Below are 25,496 nucleotides of genomic sequence, written 5' to 3' on the forward strand. Positions count from 1 at the left end.
CTCCACAGTTTCCGCTCGGCCCTGGCCACAGCATGCTTGCTGCTTGTTTTCTGCAGCACTTCCTTTAAGGGGCGGCGCACGTCACTTTGTCTTAGGTCCTCGCTGACCAATCCTAGCCCTCCTGTGCATCTACGTGGCTCAGCCCCCTTCCCAGATGCCTCAGTGTCAAGGTCCTTGTGTCCGGCTAAGGTTCCTGATTTCCGCTTGTGTTCCTGTGTTCTTGATTCGTACCTGTATTTCTGGACTCTGCTACCTGTTAGATCCCTGCCTGCTTGCCTTGACTCTCCTGTTGCTGATCCGGATTGCCTGACCTCTACCTGTGCTGCCTGCCCTGACCTTTTGCCTGTCTGACTACGCCGCTGCCTCATCCTTCGGTCCTGCACCTCTGGTACCTTTCTCGGGTACCTCCTGGTCCGCCTGGACAAGCTGCCTCATGTGCCTATCCTCCTCAAGAGGTAGCGACCTGGGGTTCCCCTCGGGAAAGTCTATCCCTACCATTAGGGGTACTGTGAAGATCGAGGGGTTCACTTGGACAACGCCCTTAGAGGAGGTAGGACACGCGGCACAGTGGGTTCACACCAGCTGGTTCATGACACTGCTCTACAGCTGACTTGATTGTGTTTGATGAAGATATGTTGCCACACAGACATTGGGTGTGACAGTTGTTTATACCACACATATTGCAGCATGTGAGCTCTGGGTGATGTCATGGACCGTCTGCATCTGCTGTTGATCACGTTCAAACCAGTTGGATACTATATATGCTGTGATTTGCTTTATTTTATTTTTTTTATTAACCCTATACCTCTAATGGTACTGTAATACAATTCTGTTATATTCTATACATAGGACAGACAATATACCTCCCAACATCATCCAACCATTAGCCCTGAACATAATACAATTCTATCGTACTCTGTATCAGTTAGATCAGTGGTCTCCAACCTGTTGGAAAGCTCCAATTCCCTACAACTGCCGAAGAACCATAGCGAGAAACCACAGATGCATAAACCGCTACTACTCCCAACTTATTATTCTTTATTTGAAAGCGCCATTAATTCCCAATGGAGTCGAGGGCTGAAGTAATTGTGTCGTAAATAACAGCTGTGTCTAAGTTGTGAAGGGAAGATATGGTGGACAACTGTAAGAATCAGAGAGATGTTTTAAGATTTCTATGAGGGTGTGCTAGTTTACAGACTAAAGGGGCAATTGAAAAGAGTGGTTGAAAATGCAAGAACATTGTGGTCAGAGAGGGGGAATGGAGAGTTTGAAAAATTAGATAGGGAACAGAGGCAGGTGAAGGCAAGGTCAAGTGTGTCCCCATCTCTGTGGGTGGCTGTGGAGGACCATTGTGTGAGGCCAAAAGTAGGGATGAGCGAACTTCTGTTTTTCAAGTTCAGCGTACAAGGTTTGAGTTATCTAAGAATTCCGTTATGGATTCCTCTACCTTGGAACATACGTTATGGTCTGTGGTAGCAGAATCCATAACAGAATTTTTAGATAACCTGAACCCCTTGTACGCCGAACTTGAAAACAGAAGTTCGCTCAACACTAGCCAAAAGAGGAAGTAAAAGATAGACGCGTGGAGGCAGGTTAGTGGCATGTCAACAGGGATGTTGAAACCCCCATGATGATGGTGGGGATGTTGACGAAGAGGAAGTGTAGAAGCCAGGTATTGAAGTGGTCAAAAAAGACAGTAGCATGGCCTGGTGGACGGAGGTGGATGACTACTTTGGAGGATGGAGGGAGAGTAGATGCAGAGTGAATTTTAAAAGAAGTAAGGTAGAGAAAGGGTGTAGTAATGTTAAAGGAGCAGTTATCTGAGAGAAGGAGGCAAACAACCACTGCCATGTTTGTCAGGATGGAAAGTACGGATAAATTAGAGTGTAGCAGGAGAGACTATTCTGGTGGGTGTCAGCCATGTTTCTGTGAGATCTGGGAAATGAAGAGGTCATGAATGTGGGTACCATTACCCAATGATTATAATAATTATAATACATAGAATGTTATACCTCCATGACGATGAAGGAATGTTAGGGTCTATATAGAATTTAGCACTAGTGACACTAGGAACTTGGTGCCACATAACAATATACTCTTAATATAAAGTAATTGACACATAGTATGCAGGGTCTAGGTTACAGATTTTTCACTAAGGCGCAGGAGGTTCAAGTTATTCCTTTGCACTCACTGATAGTCTGAAGGTGCTTTTTCCCTTTAAGTTTGATCAGAAAACCTTCCTATAGAAGGTCTAGGAAGTGACACTAGATATAGAGGATAGTGTGAGGTCACACAGAAATGCTTCATATATAATTCACGCTGTCATTCATCTGCTGTTTTGTATTATACTGGGAGTGGAGCATGTGTAGAGGCACTGTGTTAAGCCATTAACTTTTATTGTAAATTGATCCTTGTTTTATATGCTCCATTCTTGCGTTGCGTTTGCTCAAAACATAAAGCCTTAAAGAGCTTTTCCACTTTGCATCAACATCCTTTAAAACCATTTTATGAAGGTAGCTATAAGTTTGTAAAGTAATCTTTTACCTTTATTGCTCCCATCGTCTGTCCTAGGCTGTAGTCACATGATCATGCCCATTCAGCTGTTTATTTCCTGTGATGTTATGTCCATGGGTGTGTCAGTGATAGGGGAGTGTCTATGTAACTAGCTATGTGGGAGGAGCTATAAACTAGCTGGACATTGTTAGGGGAGGTGCTGGAGCCATGGCAAAGAAAGAAGTGCATTATGGGTTCGGTTGGATACAGCAACAGGAAGTGGAAGTGCAATATGGATAATAATACATTAGTAAGTGGCTGGTATTAACTTTCTCTACATGATAAATGCCACTTGCCAAAGTCAGACAACCCCTTTAATCTCTAGGGAGTCTATACATAAGCCTGTAATGTTCTTATCTTGCCTAATAGATTGATGAAAATTCTCTAACACTAGAATAAAAAGGGATGGGGATAATGGGCATCCTTGACATGTCAATTTTTTTTAAATCTCAAATGGAACACCCAAGCATACACTTCTGACAAAAGGTGCCAACACCAGCTCGGTGGAGCTCAAACCGATGCTCTTTTGGTCTGTCAAGTGAATGGAGCCCTATGGATACATTTACCATATAGGCTGGAAGCTTTTCCCAGGATGTATATTGAATGTTGGGCCATAGAGCATTATGCACTGAGCCTATGGGTTGTTTGCAGATGGTTGTTTCTAGGCCAGGAACCAGCATAAAATAAAAATTTTGTTGGCTTGATTGTCAAATGTATCAGGTCTTTGAATGAGATTGTCAAGAAATAATTGTGGGTGTTTCCAAAAAAGGAGGCGAATTCCATTTAGGCCTCATGCACATGGCAGAGCCTAGTATGGTGGAGGTACAAGAAGTCCCTGTACAGCACCATAGGCACTCTGTCTACCTTCCTGTTAAAAAGCAAGGGATCTCCAATGCCTCCATAATATGGCATCCAGTGAAGCAGTGGTCTTCAACTTGTTGCTCTCAGTTGCAAAACTACAACTCCTAACATGCTCTGACAACCTGAGGCCAGACTGGTTTGCTTTGAGCAACAACTTACATTTTCAGAAACCTAGTTGCATGGATGTGGCTGTGTTTTTCAAGGTCCGATTAATATATCCAATTGTATACACATTTATTTCAGCACTCGCTTCATGTGGTCAAACTTCATTTTTACATGATGGAAAAAGAACACATGCAATAACCATTCTGTAGTATCTTTTCTTAGAATGCTACAGTGTTGTCCTGTTATTTCTCCTGGAAAGGTCTAAATAATGTGACAAATGGGTGTTACCATTCTCCTTGTCTATACGGTGTAACCCTACACACTTAGGGCATGGCCACGATGTGGCTGTGCAACGGTAAGAACTGTGTAAAAGGGCAAGCTGTGCCAACATTCAAATAACTCATTACAAACTGACTGGTTTTTCACTGTGCATTGTTAATGCATGGGCAGTAACCCACAAAATCGCACACCATTAAAAATGCACAGTGAAAAGCAGTTTGATCTGAGTTACTTGAATGCTGGTGCAGTGGTGCAGCATTCAAGGCCACGCGGTTCTTACCGTTTCTCAGCCACTGCACAGCCACACCCTATTGGCAAACTGAATCGAACACCCCAGAGAGAGTGGACAGAGCTGACTTTATGGTGGCCATTCAGAACTTTCTAGGCAGAATTTTTCAGCTTGCTTCTTCCTTTTTTTTTTTTTTTTTTGTCACTTCCTTTTTTTTATCTGCATGGCAGAATATTGAGAAATGTCCAGAGAAACTTTCATTCAATGTACAGTAAAATGCAATAGGTCAGTATAGGAAAAATCTATATTTCCAGTTTCTTTTCAAGTAGACATGAGCAAATCTATTGTAATTCACCCAAATCCGAAAACCATTTTGAAAAAATAATGCATCCAAAGCTGAATTTTTATGATTTGAGAGAGAAAGGAGACTAGAGAGAAACAAATAAGTTCTAGGAGACCTGAGTTCAAATTTTCAGGTCAATTGAAGCACTTTCAAATCAAACCTGAGGCCTCATACACACAATCCTAGTTTGGTCCACGTCCGATTGGCGTTTTTGCATGTGGACTCATTCTTTTCTATGGGTCTGTAATAAATGCAAGCAGCACATGAATTTCATCCATGTTCTGTCTGCATCTGCGTGGCCATTCTGCAAATTATAGAATGTCTTTATTCTCAGGAGGAGAAGGAGACTAATCATATTAAAGCTGCTAAGGCATCAAGAAATTGCCAAACATATATAAGGAAAGGAGATTAAAAACATCTTCAGTTATATTAGTGATAGAAAGAAGAAAAATTGTGGGATTACAAAAATTAGAAATGGGGAAAATAACTATGTTGATGGGGATAAGGCTGTTGCATTTTATTCAGTATTTTCAGTAGGCGGCTTTCAGAATCATGACTTGGATGGGCATAGCATTTCCAGTAGTTGTAAGAGTGGAGCTCTGGTGTTTTTGGAGGCTGATGTTATAGTTGAACTGGCACACTTAAAGTCCAGGTGGCTTCCACCTCAGAGTCCTTAAAGAACTCCAGTCTGTGATTGCTGCTTCTCTAACGGATTTGTTTAAACAGTCCCTCTTAACAGGTGATGTTCCTGAAAATTGGAGTGTGGACAGGAAGCAGGGAAAGCAAGTAGGATGCTTGGATATATAGCTAGAGGTCTAACCAGTAGGAAGAGAGAGACTAGTAAGACCACATCTGGAATACTGTGTCCAGTTCTGGAGACCCCACCTAAGAAAAGACATAGAATGGAACAGGTGCAGAGACAGGCTACAAACATGGTGGAAGCATAAAACACCAGGAGAGGCTTAAAGAACTGAATCTGTATAGCATTGAGGAAAGAGAAAGGGGGGGACATGATCAAAACCTTTAAATATGTTAAAGGTTTAAATAAAAACAAGGGGGAACAATCTGAAATTAGCTGGGGGTAAGATCAGGAGCAATGTCAGGCAATATTAATTTACTGAAAGAGTGGTTAAAGCTTGGAACAAACTTCCAGGAGATGTGGTTGGGAAATATACAGTAAGTAAATTTAAACATGCCTTGAATAAACATACATTACAAAAATAAAAAGATATAATATAAGGGTGGACTAGGTGGTCTTTGATGTCAATCTTCAATTTTTTTGTTTGTGCTTTCAGCATTTTAAGTACATTACATAGTCAGGTCCATAAATATTGGGACATCGACACAATTCTAAAATTTTTGGCTCTATACACCACCACAATGGATTTGAAATGAAACAAACTGCAGACTGTCAGCTTTAATTTGAGGGTATTTACATCCAAATCAGGTGAACGGCGTAGGAATTATAACAGTTTCTATATGTGCCTCCCACTTGTTAAGGGACCAAAAGTAATGGGACAATTGGCTTCTCAGCTGTTCCATGTGTTATTCCCTCATTATCCCAATTACAATGAGCAGATAAAAGGTCCAGAGTTAATTTCAAGGGTGCGATTTGCATTTGGAATCTGTTGCTGTCAACTCAAGATGAGATGAGATCCAAAGAGCTGTCACGATCAGTGAAGCAAGCAATCATTTGGCTGAAAAAACAAAACAAACCCATCAGAGAGATAGCAAAAACATTAGGCGTGGCCAAAACAACTGTTTGGAACATTCTTAAAAAGAAGGAAAGCATCGGTGAGCTCAGCAACACCAAAAGACCCAGAAGACCACAGAAAAAAACTGTGGTGGATGACCAAAGAATTCTTTCCCTAGTGAAGAAAACACCCTTCACAACAGTTGGCCAGATCAAAACACTCTCCAGGAGGTAGGTATATGTGTGTCAAAGTCAACAATCAAGAGAAGACTTCACGAGTGAATGCAGAGGGTTTATCACAAGATGTAAACCATTGGTGAGCCTCAAAGACAGGAAGGCCAGATTAGAGTTTGCCAAACGACATCTAAAAAAGCCTTCACAGTTCTGGAACAACATCTTATGGACAGATGACACCAAGATCAACTTGTACCAGAGTGATGGGAAGAGAAGAGTATGGAGAAGGAAAGGAACTGCTCATGATCCCAAGTATACCACCTCATCAGTGAAGCATGGTGGTGTCATGGCGTGGGCATGTATGGCTGCCAATGAAACTGGTTCTCTTGTATTTATTGATGATGTGACTGCTGACAAAAGCAGCAGGATGAATTCTGAAGTGTTTCGGGCAATATTATCTGCTCATATTCAGCCAAAAGCTCATTGGACGGCGCTTCACAGTGCAGATGGACAATGACCCAAAGCATACTGCAAAAGCAACCAAAGAGTTTTTAAGGGAAAGAAGTGGAATGTTATGCAATGGCCAAGTCAATAACCTGACCTGAATCTGATTGAGCATGCATTTCACTTGCTGAAGACAAAACTGAAAGGAAAATGCCCCAAGAACAAGCAGGAACTGAAGACAGTTGCAGTAGAGGCCTGGCAGAGCATCACCAGGGATGAAACCCAGCGTCTGATGATGTCTATACGTTCCATATTTCAGGCTGTAATTGACTGCAAAGGATTTGCAACAAAGTATTAAAAAGTGAAAGTTTGATTTATGATTATTATTCTGTCCCATTACTTTTGGTCCCTTAACAAGTGGGAGGCACATATGCAAACTGTTGTAATTCCTACACCGTTCACCTGATTTGGATGTAAATACCCTCAAATTAAAGCTGACAGTCTGCAGTTAAAGCACATCTTGTTCGTTTCATTTCAAATCCATTGTGGTGATGTATAGAGCCAAAAATGTTAGAATTGTGTTGATGTCCCAATATTTATGGACCTGACTGTCCCTTTTAAGATAAAATGTTGCTGCCAATCAGAGTAAAATAATATTAAGTACTGAAGCTGTTTTTGCTATTTTAATACCAATCCCCTAACTCCCAGAGTTAATGGTATCTTCCAGGGATAGACTAGGAGTACTCTAGTCCTCTTTCTAACCAGAAATAACACCATAACCATGATACTGGCATTGAATTTGAAACGTTTTAACTCTTGCAATTAAAAGGGTTGTCCAGGATTAAAAAAAATATGGCTACTTTATTCCAAAAACATCTGTCCATGGGTTGTATCTGTTATTGCACCTCCACTCCGTTGAAATTAATGGTGCTGAGCTGTGATACAACATGTGGACAGGTGTAGTGTGGAGCTGTTTTTAAAAGAAAGCAGTCATCTTTTTCTAGTTCTGGATAACCCTTAATCTGACTGATCAACTGTGGGCTCCTTCTGGCTGTAGGCCTTCACCACCACTTAGCCATACATGAAAGCTAGCCTTGTAACTGCCCAAAAGTTAGTGAAAAAATTAAAGAACATCTATCATTTGACAAAGCCAGAGCATATAAGGCATTTGTAAATTGCCCTCACTAGTAGAAGTTAGTAGGTGCATGTTCCCACTAAGCAGCCCTCAAAAACATTGGGGGGGGGGGGGGTGTCAAAAGTTCTGGTATCCTATATGCCTCTTGCGCAATAAGTACTCACATTGTGACAGCTTGTGATTATGAAGATCTGGGACCATTTACAATATGTACTTGTAGAATGACTAGTGTTCTAGAGATGATCTGACAGTGTTATTCAACTCTAGTCCTCAGTGCCCAGCTAACGGTCTTGATTTGAGAATATCCCACAGAATGAATACCCATGGTAAGTACTGATGCACTGACACTAATTATATCACCTGCTCAATACTAAGGAAACCCTGAAAACGAGACCCCAAGGTGGGCCCTGAGGATTGGAGTTGAGATCCCTAATAATCCTGTTACATTGGTATAAAGGGGGAGAAGTAGTAAAATCTAAAACCTAGTGTAGGGAGTACAAATTGTAGTATATTATGGCCTTTATTTATATGTTGCATTTGTATTCATGTAATCAGATACACGTGTGTAGGAAGTCACAGGACATGGGCTGAGGAATAACCATGATCTGACTACATGCATATTAGTCATTTCCTTCCTGCCAGAGTGACTCATTGAGTGTCACTCTCAGGGACAGAATTAACTGCAGATCATTGAACAGTTGGTTAATGTAGATGATATTTAATATGGGGACGTAGATACCCCAGTAGGAGCACCGCTTGTCTGCAAATATCTCTCCCCTACAATTATTAAAGGGAATCTGTCACCAGGATCTTGGACTATTATCTGAGTGAAAACATTAGTACAATAGACAAGGAGTCCAAATTTACATTTTTATATTCCTACCGTCCAGGCTGCCATGCCATAATGGAGAGGACTCATATGCGCTGACAGTGGAAGAACGGGGGACAGAGGGAAAATAAATAGTGATCTGGACTCCTTATCTGCAGTACTTCTCATGTTGGACCCTTGTGGATGGCATAAGATGTCTTAGTCTACATTCACATGACTGTAGGCCGTCCATGCCCGTATTGCAGACCACAAACGGCAGTTTCACAATATATGGGCACTGGTCATGTGAATCCTACATAACGGATGTCATATGTTTTGCCATATATTACAGATTCACATCGAAGACTTATTTCCATGTGAATGCACCCTTAATGGGATAACCCCTTTAATGACGCACAATGTGAAAATGTGCAGTTAAAATCTAACTCTGAGATTTCTCTTCTAAGGAGATTGTTCTGGATTAGAAAAAAAAATCATAGCTTCTTTCATATGTGTAAACAGTGTGTCCGTTTATACAGCGTAGACCAATTTACTTCAATAGAGGCAATTTGCAATACTAGCCGTAACCTATGGCCAATTGGCCATGTATGTTGCTATTTCTGGAAGAAAAGAGTGGTGCCTTTCTGATCTTGGCCAACCAATTTAAGGTATTGTCCTCTGTAAATGTGTTGAAGATACCTGATCTTTTTCTCATTAGTGGTTTTAATTGTAGATTATTAGCACCAGCTGCACATCTGTCAGACACTGGTAGATATAAAATTGTATTATTTTTTTAATTTTTTTAAGAGGGGGACGCGTTATCTATTATCTATTGACTTACATAAACCCATACTGTAATTGCCTCTTTTCTCTGACTTGACAGAGTACTCATTATACAACTGCACCCTATGGACCAAAATATAATGTAGGGTTTGCTGCTTTTTTACATTGACTATCTAGACCTCAGCCCTTCCCCCTTCACATAACGCTGCCACAGGAAGATGACGCTATTAGATTGTGAAGCGGAAACCCACAGGGAGGAGATACAAACTGACACCTGCTTCTCTGCTACTAAATAATCGGAATATAACAGTGTGCAAAGCTGTCAGGCCTAGCTAGAAGCATGGTCATACCATGTACCATAGGAAGTCCCACCCTGAAACACATACTGCCCAGACTGCCACAGCAGAAAATGCTAATTATACTCATCAAGGGTGGACAGTGGTCTGAGGTCCCTTCCTAAGAAATAAAGGTCATGGCTCCTTACCACCCACCATTAAAACCCAAATTATGCTCCTCATCAAGAGTGGACTGCAAGTGGTCTGAGGTCCTAGGCAAAAGGTTAAGGCTTCTTACCACCCACCATGGATATGATGCACTTCAGCTGGGTGAACACATGTTACTGAGCATTTATACTCTCCCTGCCCTTAAACTTGAGAGAATGCTGCATTTGACTAAATGGCCCTAGGCACTACCAAACTGATGACATAATTTATGAATGCATTCAGGGGTGTAGCAGTAGGGGGTAGAGGCAGCAGTTGAGCCAGCTCCCTGGTTTCTGAGGAGCTGAAAGGCCCACCTTCCAAGTTCCACATAAGAAGACACTTGCATTATAAATCGCACATGGTAGGTGGAGGACCCTATTGCAGCATTTGTATAGAATACAGGATCCCAATTGGGATTTTCCAATGCTAAAACTTTCTTAAAAACATGCATATATTATATGCCCATATGAATAGCCCAATGGAGTAACATTGGCTCTGTACAACTAAGGCCTCATGCACACGACCGTTGGACCAATGGGTCCGTTGAAAACTTGGAAAATGCATTGTTTGTCATCCGCCTCCGTGATCTGTGTATCCTGTCCGTCAAAAAAATATGACCTGTCCTATTTTTTTGACGGACAACGGTTCACGGACCCATTCAAGTCAATGGGTCCGTGAAAAAACACGGATGCACACAAGATTGGCATCCGTGTCCGTAGGCTACTTTCATACAGACGGATCCGAAGATCCGTCTGCATAAAAGCTTTTTCAGAGCTGAGTTTTCACTTTGTGAAAACTCAAATCCGACAGTATATTCTAACACAGAGGCGTTCCCATAGTGATGGGGATGCTTCTAGTTAGAATATACTACGAACTGTGTAAATGACTGCCCCCTGCTGCCTGGCAGCACCTGATCTCTTACAGAGGGCTGTGATCCGCACAATTAACCCCTCAGGTGCCGCTAAGAGATCAGGGGCTGCCAGGAAGCAGGGGGCAGACCCCCCTCCCTCCCCAGTTTTAATTTCATTGGTGGCCAGTGCGGCCTCCCCGCCACCCCTCCCTCTATTGTATTATCATTGGTAGCCAGTGTGCGCCGGCCCCTCCTCCCTCCCTTTATTGTATTATCATTGGTGGCCAGTGTGCAGCAGCCTCCCCTCTCCCCCCCCCCCCCCCCCGATCATTGGTGGCAGCGGAGAGTTCCGATCGGAGTCCTAGTTTAATTGCTGGGGCTCCGATCGGTAAGTAAGGAATAAAAAAAAAAATTTAAAATAGAAAAAATAAAATAAAATAGACATATTTAGTATTGCCGCGTCCGTAAAAACCAGCTCTATAAAAATATCACATTACCTAACCCCTCGGGTGAACAACGTAAAAAAAAAAAAAACTGTGTCAAAACAAGCAATTTTTGTCACCTTGCATCCCAAAAGGTGCAACACCAAGTGATCAAAAACGCGTATGTCCCACAAAATGGTACCAATAAAACCGTCACCTCATCCCGCAAAAAATGAGCCCCTACATAAGAAAATCTCTCAAAAAATAAAAAAACTATAGCTCTCAGGACATGGACACATTAAAACATAATTTTTTGGTTTCAAAAATGCTATTATTGTGTAAAACTTTAATAAATGAGAAAAAGTATACATATTAGGTATCGCCACGTCCGTAACAATCTGCTCTATAAAAATGTCACTTGACTGAACCCCTCAGGTGAACGCTGTAAAAATAAATAAATAGAAACTGTGCTAAAACAACCAATTTTTTGGTCACCTTGCCCCATAAAGTGTTATAATGAATGATCAAAAAATCATATGTACCCAAAAATAGTACTAATAAAACTGGCACCTTATCCCCTAGTTTCCAAAATGGGGTCACTTCTTGGGAGTTTCTACTGTAAGGGTGCATCAGGGGGCTTCAAATTAGACATGGCATCTAAAAACCATGTGGAGTTCCTTTTCTTCTGCGCCCTGCCGTGTCCCCATACAGCAGTTTATGACCACATGTGGGGTGTTTCTGTAAACTGCAGAATCTGGGTAATAAATATTGAGTTTTGTTTGGCTGTTAACCATCGATGTGTTAAAGAAAAAAATTGATTAAAATGGAAAATCTGCCAAAAAAGTGAAATTTAAAAATTTGATCTCCATTTTCCTTTAATTCTTGTGGAACACCTAAAGGGTTAACAAAGTTTGTAAAATCGGTTTTGAATACCTTGAGGGGTGTAGTTTCTACAATGGGGTCATTTATGGGGGTATCCACTATGTAGGCCCCACAAAGTGACTTCAGACCTGAACTGGTCCTTATAAAGTGGGTTTTGGCAATTTTCTTAAAAATTTGAAGAATTGCTTCTAAACTTCTAAGCCTTCTAACGTCCTAAAAAAATAAAATGACATTTCCAAAATGATGCCAACATAAAGTAGACATATGGGAAATGTTAAATAATAAATATTTTATGAGGTATCACTTTCTGTTTTAAAAGCAGAGAAATTGAAATTTAGAAAATTGCGAATTTTTCAAATTTTTGGGTAAATTTGGGATTTTTTCATAAATAAAGGTGAAATATTTTGACTCAAATTTATGACTATCATGAAGTACAATGTGTCACGAGAAAACAATCTCTGAATGACTTGGATAAATAAAGGCGTTCCAAAGTTATTACCACATAAAGTGAGATATGTCAGTTTTGCAAAATTTGGCCTGGTCAGGAAGGGGGCAAAGGGCCCAGATGGGAAGTGGTTAACCAAACTGTTGTTGGATTGTTGAAAGAAGTTGCTGTTGGAGGGTGTTTTGGTACCATTCTTTATTCATGGCTGTGTTTTTGGGCAAAATTGTGAGTGAGCCCACTCCCTTGGATGAGAAGCAACCCCACACATGAATGATCTCAGGGTGCTTTACTGTTGGCATGACACAGGACTGATGGTAGCACTCACCTTTTCTTCTCTGGACAAGCCTTTTTCCAGATGCCCCAAACAATCGGAAAGAGGTTTCATCGGAGAATATGACTTTGCCCCAGTCCTCAGCAGTCCATTCAACAAACCTTCTGCAGAAGATCAATCTGTCCCTGATGGGTTTTTTTTGGAGAGAAGTGGCTTCTTTGCTGCCCTTCTTGACACCAGGCCATCTTCCAAAAGTCTTCGCCTCATTGTGCGTGCAGATGCGCTCACACCTGCCTGCTGCCATTCCTGAGCAAGTTCTGCACTTGTGGCACTCCGATCCCGCAGCTGAATCCTCTTTAGGAGACTATCCTGGCACTTGCTGGACTTTCTTGGACGCCCTGAAGCCTTAACAAGAATTGAACCTCTTTCCTTGAAGTTCTTGATGATCCTATAAATTGTTGATTGAGGTGCAATCTTAGTAGCCACAATATCCTTGCCTGTGAAGCCATTTTTATGCAACGCAATGATGGCTGCACGCGTTTCTTTGCAGGTCACCATGGTTAACAATGGAAGAACAATGATTTCAAGCATCACCCTCCTTTTAACATGTCAAGTCTGCCATTTTAACCCAATCAGCCTGACATAATGATCTCCAGCCTTGTGCTCGTCAACATTCTCACCTGAGTTAACAAGACGATTACTGAAATGATCTCAGCAGGTCCTTTAATGATAGCAATGAAATGCAGTGGAAAGTTTATTTTGGGATTAAGTTAATTTTCATGGCAAAGAAGGACTATGCAATTCATCTGATCACTCTTCATAACATTCTGGAGTATATGCAAATTGCTATTATAAAAACTTAAGCAGTAACTTTTCCAATTTCCAATATTTATCTGATTCTCAAAACTTTTGGCCACGACTGTACACTGTGTACCTGGCACAGGATTGAAGTGATGGCCTGGAATATGCCCACTCTTAACTTGCAATTGTTCTGAATCGGTGGTACACGCCAGTTCTCTAGGAGGGTCTTGCACTGCAGTCATGCTGTACATATGTTAGATGCTGCTCATTTTATGGTCATAGTCTGGGAGGGTACCCTTGATGTAATTTATTTCAGTACAGGTTAGTAAAATGATTTGTTAACATTTCACCTCTACATGGACAAGGAGGAGGATATTTCTTCTACTACTCTAAGCGTAAACTACAAAATACCAATGTAAGAACCATAGGATGAACTGGATTTATTTATAAGTGAAGAATTACCCTACGTGAACAATGTAGATCCTTTGTGAAAATGTTGAGGCCCTTTTTTAAAGACACCAACTGGTTGAATTTCATTCTCCCAAAAGTTCTTTCGAAGCTCCTCTCTTGGCTGTACAAGTTGCTGTTGGAGTCGGCCTTTCTTGGTTCCCCTACATATGTCACAGCATGGGAGATTGAGCTTTTTAACCAATTCACAGTCAATGGACAGAAGTTTGTCCTCAAATCGTTCTCATGATTTTTCAAGTTGTGTTAAGGTTCAAGAAAATTATTTTAAAATCTTATCCAGGTTGTACAAGACTTCAATGTTTATGAAAAGAGCTTATTTATCTACAATGAACCAATTCTGGAAGTGCCAGCAAGCTCAGGGCACAATGACACACATTTTGCCTTTTTTTTTTTTTGCAACAAAACACGTGGATACTGTGCCCACAGTGGATAACATTTTGATCTGTTCTCCTGAGCCTTAGTTCAGACCAGCCAGACACTATTCAGAAACTTTGCTTCACAGTACAGCAAAATTAGTCATAACCCTACATTGGCTATTGGTATCTCTCCCCATCTATTTAGGAATGGATGGAAAAAACTCAGCAAATTTGAAGGTCTGAAGGGATTTTGACTTGAATGGCTCCCATGCTCGCTTCATCTCTACCTGGAGTACATGGCTCTCGTTTAGGGATTGTAACCCTTTTTTTTGATAATGGTAACCTATACTCTGTGCCTATTTTATCCTGAGAGCTCACATGTTTTGTCTCCAACCTTATGGCCTATTCTTATTTATAGCTATTGTGGGGTTTCGCTCTGGTAGATAGGGTAAGCGGGCGCAGTACCGAGGCAAAATACAAGTTCTTAACTCAAAACGTCAGTGTTTATTCACACTTGAGGCAATTGCACAAAACAGCACGTAACTTTGCGGTCTTGGTGTTAATTCACACACTATGGAAAGTTCATATAACACATGTCACCTTGCTGGCAGTTCTGCCTCCAGTAGTCCACAGCAGACTTTAGGGGTCCTGTTTCCACAGCATGCGGCTCTAAGCCCTCCAGCACGGCAAAAAGCCTCAGATCCCAAAAACAGAGACATCTCTGCTGAGCCCAGCTGCCTATTTAAGGACAGCCAGGTGCTGCCAAAACTTGGACCGGCACTTAAACTCCGGTCCGGTATTTGACCTTACCTGGCTGGAAACCAGCCCAGCCGCACATGCTGGGAGGAAAATACCTGCCTTGCCGACACAACCCCTCACTGTGTCACATACCCCCCCGCCCATTGTTTAACCCTGAGGGGGTGGACACATGCCAGACAATGCACCCGGGACAAGGCATCCGCGTTTCCCTGCAACCGGCCTGCTCTGTGTTCTACCGAAAACATAAAGTTCTGCAGAGACAAAAACTATCTGGTGACCTAGGCATTCCTGTATTTGGCCTGGCTCATCCACTTGAGAGGGGAGTGGTCGGTCACCAGGCGGAACTTTCTCCCCAACAAATAGTAGCGGAGAGACTCTAGTGCCCACTTGATAGCCAGGCATTCTCTCTCCACTATACTGTACCTGGTTTCGGCTGGGGTGAGCTTGCGCCTTAGGGAGACAACGGGATGCTCCTCCCCATTTATTTCCTGAGACAGTACAGCACCGAGGCCTACTTCAGGTTTGTACCATGAACTCCCTCTTGAAGTCGGGCGTCACCAAAACCGGTGACCCACACACGGCCAACTTCAAAGCGGCAAAAGCCTCTTCCGCTGGATCATCCCAGGGAAACATCACTGATTTTCGTCCCTTCGAGAGCCTTGTCAAGGGCGTGGCTAGATTAGCAAAGTGGAGAATAAACCTCATGTAGCCCACCATTCCCAGGAATGACTTTATTTGCCTAGTGGTGACAGTTCGGGGCCAAGTCCGTATCGCCCCTATTTTGATCACTTGGGGTTTGATGACTCCACTTCCAATGACATACCCCAGGTACTTAGTCTCTTCTAACCCTATCGCACATTTTTTTGGGTTAGCGGTTAGGCCAGCTTTCCGAAGGGAGTCCAATACAGCCTGCACTTTGGGTAGGTGACTTTCCCAGTCAGTACTGTGGATGACAATATCGTTCAAGTAAGCCAAAGCGTACCCACGATGTGGGCGAAGCACAATGTCCATTAGTCGCTGAAAAGTGGCGGGGGCGCCATGCAGACCAAAGGGTAAGACCTTATATTGATACAGCCCCTCAGGCAGTCTCCATTAAGGGCACCTGCCAGTACCCTTTCGTGAGGTCCAAAACAGAAAAATACCAGGCTTGTCCTGACCTCTTGATGAGCTCATCCACCCGGGGCATGGGATACGCATCAAATTTGAAAGCCTTGTTACGTTTTCGAAAGTCGTTACAAAACTGCAACGTCCCGTCCGGCTTGTGTTTCAATACTATAGGACTGGTCCACTCACTTTTTGACTCCTCAATGACGTCTAGCTGCAACATTAGCTGCACCTCCTCCGATATGGCTCGTCGCCGAGCCTCGGGCACCCGGTATGGTTTTAGGCTAGGTCTACATGACGACATTTGTCGCGCGACAGGGCACAACTACACTTCAACATTTGTAGCGCAACATTTTGTTGCACCAATGTCGCGCAACAATTTTTATAATGGCAGTCTATGGTGTCGCACTGCAACATGCTGCGACTGCGACGCAACAGTCGCAGAAAATCCATTTGAGATGGATTTTTCTGCGACTGTTGCGTCGCAGTCGCAGCATGTTGCAGTGCGACACCATAGACTGCCATTATAAAAATTGTTGCACGACATTGGTGCAACAAAATGTTGCGCTACAAATGTTGCAGTGTAGTTGTGCCCTATTTGTCACGCGACAAATGTCGTCCTGTAGACCTAGCCTTAATCTGACTTTTGCCTGAGGCTCAGTGACAATGTCATGCTGGATTATGGAATTGTGTCCAGGGAGGTCCGAGAACACATCCGTGTTCCGACTAATGAACTCCCTGGCCTCCTAAGTCTGTTTAGAAGAGAGGCTGTCAGCAATTTTTACTGTGGCAGCCGCCTCTCTTGCATCAGACAGAGGGGCAGGTACCTCTTCTCCTAGAAAACCCAGCCGCAGGCTTTTTTGTGTACAGGTTTCCGCAACTTTCCATGGTATGAGTAAATTCACATGGTAAACTTGCTCCGGCTTTCACCGCCCTGGCTGGTGTACCATGTAGTTTCATCTCCAATTTTCTCGAGTGCCTCGTAGGGCCCCTGCCACCTAGCCAGGAACTTACTGTCTACGGTCGGAAGCAAAACCTACGGTCGGAAGCAAAACTCAATCACCGGGGTAAAGATCCGGACCCTAGCCTGCTGATTATAGACCCGCCTCTGGGCTCGCTGGGCTGCCTCCATATGCTCCCTAACAAGAGGAAGCTCTTGTTAGGGTAACATACTTAATGACACTTTTATGTTGAGTGGGTTGTTGTTCCCACACCTCTTTGTCCACGTCCAAGAGACTGGGAGGGTGTCTGCCATATAGCAGTTCGAAGGCGAGAACCCAGTAGAGGCCTGGGGTACCTCTTGCACTGCAAACATGATAGGGCAGAAGGAGGTCCCAGTCCTTTCCATCTTTAGACACTACCTTTTTCAACATCATTTTTAATGTTTGGTTAAACCGTTCTACCAGACCGTCAGTTTGCGGAGGGTAAACGGACGTCCGTAGCTGTTTTATGTGCAGCAACTTACAGAGTTCCCTCATCACCTTGGACATAAAAGGGGTCCCTTGGTCGGTCAGAACCTCTTTAGGTAGTCCTACTCTGGAAAACATCTCCATTAACTCCTTAGCTAGGAGCTTGGCCGAGGTATGTCGCAGTGACACCGCCTCCGGTTACCGAGTGGCGTAGTCTAGAATGACTAAGATGTGTTGATGCCCTCTGGCGTACTTCGGTACTGGGCCTATGAGGTCCATAGCTATTCGGTCAAACTGTACTTCGATAATCGGTAGAGGTACTAGGGGACTACGGAAATGTGGCTGGGGGGCTAGTTATCTGGCAGGTCAGGCAAGACTTACAAAACTCTTCCACTTCTTTGAATATGCTGGGCCAGTAAAACCTCGGTAGAATACGATCCTGAGTTTTCTGCAGCCCCAGGTGACCCCCGAGAACGTGTTGGTGGGCTAGATCTAACACAAGCTTGCGATAAGCCTTGGGGACCACCAACTGTTCAATAGGCTCACCCGTAGTTTGTTTACCCGATACAACATATCCTGATGAACCACCAAACTGGGGAAACACTGACTCTGCCCCAGGTTGTTGTGGTTCACCATCTACTATTAACACATTTTCCAAGGCGCGGGATAGGGTTGGGTCTCGAAGTTGGGCGGTACCAAAATTATCCCCGGAGACATTGAGGTCTGCCAATTCAGGACCCGGCAGCAAGTCCTCCACGTCTCCCATCATCACACTTAGCAGGGTTGTCTCCCCGTCTTCCACCGAAGTAGCGGTCACCCCTACCGCTGGCCCTTCGGTCTCAGGTTCCCAGGGTTCTGGTCTCCCCCCTGAGTCGGGCCACTCTGCTAGGGTTACCCCTGTCTCATGGGTATCAGTCACTCTCATGGCAGGCCACAGGGCCGGGAAGTCTCTCCCTATTATAAGTTTGTAGTGTAAATTTGGGGCAATTGCCACTTCGTGAGTCCATCTGCCAGCCCCTGTGGTTAGAGACACCAGGGCGGTGGGATAGTCTTTTAAGTCTCCATGGATGCACATGACCCCGACTTTCCGGACAGTATACTCCGCTGACCGTGCCAGGGGAGCCCTTACTAGGGACAGCAGACTCCCTGAGTCCAGCAGAGCCTCCTACCTCCACCTGGCATAGGTGGTTTAGAGTTTTTGGGGTACCTGCTGTACACAACTTCCTGGCATATAGCGACTGACGGTAGCCATAGTTAGTATCCATGGGTTCCACCTGATCCTGACACCACCAGCAGACTATCGGAGCCAGGTCCGTAGAGAGTACATCCTGGCTGGGTTTGGTTGGTACAAGTCACCAGGTCTGGAATGGAGATTTACGGGGTTTGACTGCCCCCCTCCCAAAAGAACCCCCTGTAACAGTCTTAGTAGCCTTGTAGCGCTCCACCAGGTCCACCATTTCTAGGGCGTTGCCAGGAGACACCTGGCCGATCCAGTGCTGGAGAGGGGGTGGCAGAGCTCTCCAGAACATATCAGCCAATAGTCTATCCAGCATAGCCGTGGGACTCGGCACAACAGGCTATAGCCACTTTTGAAAGAGTCATAATACTGGGTCCTCGCAAGCTCAGCCGGCTTAAACCCCCACTGATGTACCCGCTGAGCCTGGACCAACCCATTCACCCCCAGTCTTGCCAAAATCTCACCCTTTATTTTTTGGTAGTCGGCCGCTTGATCGTCTGGCAAGTTGAAATACACCCACTGGGAATCGGATGCCAGGAATGGAGCGACGACCTCAGTCCACTGGTCACGGGATAGCTTTTCCCTGATGGCCACTTTCTCGTACATCGCCAGGTAGGTTTCGATGTTGTCTGCGGGGGTCATCTTAGGAATCGCGGCACGGACTGCTTTCTGGGGATAATGGATGCTCTGGGTTGCTCCTGCTGTCTGCAAAGCCATCACGTGTTTTAGCAGCAACTGGTTGGTCTCTTGCTGCTGCTTATTAGCCTCACATTGCTTCAGGTTTGTCTTTCGCTGCTGCAGATTAGCCTCCATGAGGGCCTTCACAACAGCCTCCATTTTGTCGTGGGGCACTGGTTGTAATACAGCTGGTTTAATGTACGACATACAACCGTGCCTGAAAAATGCAGAAACCAAAAATATCGTCGTTCACACCAGCCTCACTGCTCTTGCCCGCATCCTCCACCAGTTGTGAGGTTTCGCTCTGGTAGATATGTTAAAGCGGGTGGAGTACAGAGGCAAAATACAAGTTCTTAACTCAAAACGTCAGTGTTTATTCACACTTAAGGCAATTGCACAGAACAGCATGTAACTTTGCAGTCTTGGTGTTAATTCACACACAATGGAAAGTTCATATAACACAACTAACCTTGCTGGCAGTTCTGCCTCCAGTTGTCCACAGCAGGCTTTAGGGGGCCTGTTTACCCAGCATGCGGCTCTCAATTCTCCAGCACGGCACAAAGCCTCAGATTCCCAAAACAGAAACATCTCTGCTGAGCCCAGCTGCCTATTTAAGGACAGCCAGGTGCTGCCAAAACCCGGCCCGGCACCTAAACTACGGTCCGGTATTTGACTTTACCTGGCTGGAAACCAGCCCAGCCGCACATGCTGGGAGGAAAATACCTGCATTGCCAGACATAACCCTTCACTGGTGTCACACTACACATAACATTTAAAACATGTCTATGGATTTTCTTGTACTACATTCTGTATGAGTTCATTACTTTAACACTCTGATGTGCAGTCACACTTCTCTGTGCCCTGGCCAATTCATATTTGTATGCCACATAATTCAGATCTACCCGTCCATTTTGCTTTTTCTCCCTATGTATTTGGATTTTCTGGATGTTTTCTTTTTGATTGCTGTTGATGAAAAACAAAAAAAAGAGATTTGTGAAAAAAAGTATCCCACATGGGTAGGAGAATAGATAAATAGATAAAGTAGATAGGATTTATGTTTTTTTTCTAGTGTAGACTATTGATATTTACTTTTGTCTTGAAAACTCTCTCTAAAACTTCTGTTTCCTCCATGCAGAATGCCATGAACCTTCCACCGGATAAGATAAGTGTTCTTCGGCAGTATGACCAAGACAAGAAATGGGAGCTTGTGTGTGATCAGGTGAGTCAGATGCAAAACCAATATAAAGGAGGACACTGGACATGTAGAGTAGAAGAATGGTGTAACTCCTGGCTTCATGCAATGTCAGCAACCATCTAGTGAGAAACAGGAATGTGCTGTAGTGTAGACTTTTGCAAGCCACAGTGGCTGTGTATTAGGAAACCGATAGAATAGTTCAGGCATGTTGATTTTTTAATTATACATTTATAGGGTAGATGATTTTGGACTTGTAAATTGGCAGGCAAGTTGAAGACCTTAGGCCAGGCATCCTCAAACTGCGGCCCTCCAGCTGTTGCTAAACTACAACTCCCAGCATGCCCGAACAGCCTACAGGTATAAGCCTACAGCAGGGCATTGTGGGAGTTGTAGTTTTACAACAGCGGGAGGGCTGCAGTTTGAGGATGCCTGCCTTAGGCCCATAAAACATATGGCTATATTTTCTGTATAAAAGCAAATAAAGTTTTCGGTGCACCATGGGCGGGCCACTCTGGTGTACCTGGCTTTCCCTGCATCATCACGACTGTCTCTGAAATCTCAAGGACTCTCATCAAACGGGTTGAGGTGCTGGGCAGTGTTATGGTGGGGGGATAGTGTACCAAATAGATTGACCCTGCCCATGGGGCATTCAATTCCTTATTTGCATAAAAATAAAAAGAAGCATTTCTCAGGATTAGAAGACCGGATTTTCACAAGAAAGATAGGGTTATGTTTTGAGGCATCTACTCTACATGGTAGCATGCTTGCTTTGAAATCGATTTTGGAGGTGAAGGACTCTCTTTAAAAACAAAACTTTACAAAGGAAGAGCAAGTAGTGGATTCACTAAGCACATTAATTACTTCCTCATGTTGCATCATGACAAATGTTGCAAAAAAGAATATCATAGAAAAAGTTAATAAAAAATCCATCCATAATACATTTGGTGCCAGCACTCCAAGCAGATGATCTACCCCAATGCATCTTTTTAAAATGTACATGGATAAGATTAAGAGATGTTTGAGAACTGTACTATGAACGGTCTCAAGATGTCTAACAATGGCTCAGTGGTTAACACTGGTGCCTTGCAGTGCTGGGGTCCTAGGTTTGAATCCGACCAAAGACCTACTGATAGGGAATTTAGTGAGCCCCACTGATGATAATGTCTGTAAAGTTCTGTGGAATATGTTAGCGCTATGCGAGTAAAATAAATTGTGCAATTCCTTTGTTATTTTTCCTAAAATTGAAGAATAAGTTAACAACTGGGCGCTACCATTCCTCACACAATCTGACAATGCCAGCATTCATTGGACAAAGCATGCCTAGACTTTATCAACAAGGGAAATGGCATCACCAAGTTTCCGATTTATTCATAGGAGAAATATCAGAGAAAAAAGTTCTAAGAAAAGGTGCTACAAAATTGCAATTTTTTTGGTCAAGACATGGAAATTTTCTCTTCCTTGAGGTGTAAAGGGGGAGTTGTAAAACATGTTGGACAGAGACCTGGAATGTTTAGAATGACCGTCTGGTGTTTTCCATAAAGAGGGTTATCTCATGATTGATGTAAAAAATTAAATAAAAAATCAGACATAATATAGTACATGACAATCTCTTTCTAACAAAGCTAATACCAGTCCTGTAGATCAGCTGGATCCGAACCTCCCTCTGCAAAAGTTCATAGCAATGTTGGAGTCCGAGAGATGCACTTATCTTTTGTCTATGACATAATTCCTCATTATGCAGACCTGCGGTTTCCAGCGCACATTGTATCAGAAGTTTTGTGCATTAGTAATGGTCTTAAATCCAGGCTGTTATGTTTTCTCCAACAGGGAAAATTTCAGGTGAAGAACCCACCCGGCACTTATATACATAAACTGAAGGGTTACGTGGATACAGGAGGGATCAGTCGGAAGGTAAGGTACAGGCATCAGGCCACATCAATCTAATTCTTTCTATACAATCTTGTTGTTGCCTTAATACTATTATTACAATGTGGAATTTTCCAGACTGCAGAGATCTAAATGGCCACCCCAACCACATGTCTTCTAACATACCCAAATAAAGACACGAGGCAACTTGTTTTGTTGGAGTGAGGGTCGGTCACAGCTTTATTTCCTTGGAATCACAAAAAAAAAACACCAAATTTATCAAAAATGCCAAGAATCACTTCCGGGAGGGTAAAAAGCAGTATGCCTACTACGGTACCCACAGTGGGCAAGTCCACCTGCTCCTCCGCTCTTAGTATGTGATGTCAACCTACCTCCAGCTGTAGCCAAACTGTAACTGTGAAAAAAAAAAATATGAGCAAAACAACCACGGCAGGATGAAAAAGGGGTGGGAGCAGTGGCGTAACTACAACTGACTAGGCCCCACAGCAAATTTTTGAACTCCCTTACCCCCCTCCCTAGGAACTTCTTCGCAACCCCCAACTCACGTGCAACCCCCATTCCTGTGGCTAGTCAAGATTGAGCTGTCAAGACAAGGCCCAGCAGCCGCTCCATCCGTTTCCTACAGTACTGTATATAATGTTATTGTATAATACTGTTGAGGCGGCCCTGACAAAGTGTTTTAGTCTTCCTCCAGAGGGGTCCCCCTGTGGGTGTGGGTCCCAAAGCAGCTGCTTCCCCTGCTTCCCCTATAGCTACACCCCTGGGCGGGAGGGTAGGAAATTTCTGGTGAAGGTGACGGTGAAAAAGAGGCAGAAAAGCGGTAATTTCCCAACCACAATAATTTCCCTGGTTATTCCTGTTACGTGCCCACCACTGACCAATCTGAAGAGGACATGTCAGTCAGTCAGACCTTTTTTTAGGGTTGTACATAGAGGAGACAGGGCCCCATAGTAAAAAATTATCTATTGGGTTTTATGTTCACTCCGCCATATTGGCCCATTTTAGGGAAACAGATTAGTGCTTCCATTTTCCCCTTCCCTTGATTCCTAATAAGTTCCTATGGAGAGGGGAGCTCTCCCACCACCCACAAGGATTAACGGAGGATACATCCTCTCATGGACACCTCCATCATCCCATGCCCCATATGCTATGTACAACCTTCTCACTTGGAAAGCCATTCCGTTATGACATGCCACTATCACATATCCCGACATTCATTATTTATAATCGACTGGTTCCTCCCATAAGTGCCTTCATCTGAGATTCTGTCAAAAATGCCAGGCAAAATAGCACAGCATGAGAATCAAAATGGAGGACCTAATGAAAGAAACCCTGACACACTCCATTATAGGGTGCTGCTGGTGTCAGCCATGTTGGAACTGAATAATGAACACAAATGTGAACAAAACCTAATTATGTATGTTTCAGACATAATAGAGCAAGTTTTATTCAATACCACATATCGATGTAGCAGAGCTGGATTTATGTTTGGACACTGTAAAAACCTACTGCGTTATCGAAATTCATAACTGCAGTCCTACGTAACTTCATATTGTGTTGATTTACCATTGGTGCCTCCTTAAAGGGGTTATTCCATGACTAATGTAAATAATGAAAATCAGACATCATATAGTATATGGCAATCTCTTTCTAACAAAGCTAGAACCAGCCCTGTACCTCACATGGATCCAGAGATCTCCCCATTCATTGCTCTGCTAGATTTATAACAAGCTGACAGCTCAAGGGGAGTGTCTTTTCTGCTGCAGCTCAGGGGGCGTGTCCATGCTCTTCCTATCACAGCTCAGGAGGCAGTTGAAGCGTGAAACTGACCATGTGCAGCCTTCTTAATTAGCAGGACGAAGAAATAAGAAAAAAACAAACAGCAGGCGGCGCTATACAGATACATTTTATTGAATAATTCAGTGGCTATACAGAATTTTCAATTACATGCAATTACAAAAGAATTCAGAGCCAGGTGCTGGTTTGAAAACTGTAGTATATTTTTTATGGGACAACTCCTTTGAGCAGCATGTATAGAAGTGAGGAAAATCTTGAAAAATAAAAATGGGATTCCCTCTCTCCCTGCTCCCCCAGTGTATCCAAATTCTGCTCTGCTACATCAGCTTGTTGCCTTATAACTGTGCATGCCACAGTATTGAGTATTGTCATTTATCTTAGTTAAAGAAAAAGGACCAAGAATCCACCCAGGTTCTAAGAGAACTGGAGATCTCCCTGAGGACTAATCACATTGGGTGAGTTTTCTGTTACTTAAAGTTTGTATGAGGGTGTTGTATGAGATAAGAAGCGCCACTCTTCCCTATGGGCTGTGTCTGGTATTGCATCTCAGTCATATTTAAAGGGGTTATTCCATGACTAATGTAAATAATGAAAATCAGACATCATATAGTACATGACAATGTCTTTCTAACAAAGCTAGAACCAGCCCTTTACCTCACATGGATCCAGAGATCTCCCCATTCATTGCTCTGCTAGATTTATATCAAGCTGAAAGCTCAAGGGGAGTGTCTTTTCTGCTGCAGCTCAGGGGGCGTGTCCATGCTCTTCCTATCACAGCTCAGGAGGCAGTTGGAAGGATTAAACTGAGCATGTGCGGCCATCTCAGTGAGCAGGACAAAGAAATAAGAAAAAAACAAACAGCAGATGGCGCTATACAGATCCATTTTATTGAATAACTCAGTGACTATGCTACATTTTTAATTACATGCAATTAAAAAAGTATTCAGATCCATGTGCAGGATTGAAAACTGTAGAATACTTTTTTTCATGGGACAACGCCTTTAAACTGCAATCCAAGACCCAGCCCATCAACATAAATGGTGTTC

General features: G+C 43.3%; 1 protein-coding gene across 1 annotated transcript in view; it reads left to right on the forward strand.

The window, feature by feature from the left end:
* Positions 1-25,496, forward strand: part of FMNL1 (formin like 1) — a 62,713-nt gene that overhangs the window by 6,987 nt on the left and 30,230 nt on the right. The window contains exons 2-4 of the mRNA XM_040438648.1: positions 20,707-20,790; positions 22,594-22,677; positions 24,832-24,905. Coding sequence (XP_040294582.1) covers positions 20,707-20,790; positions 22,594-22,677; positions 24,832-24,905 — 242 coding nt within the window. The remainder of the gene's footprint in view (positions 1-20,706; positions 20,791-22,593; positions 22,678-24,831; positions 24,906-25,496) is intronic.

This window comes from Bufo bufo, chromosome 6 (genome assembly GCF_905171765.1).
Source record: "Bufo bufo chromosome 6, aBufBuf1.1, whole genome shotgun sequence".
Lineage (NCBI taxonomy): Eukaryota > Metazoa > Chordata > Amphibia > Anura > Bufonidae > Bufo > Bufo bufo.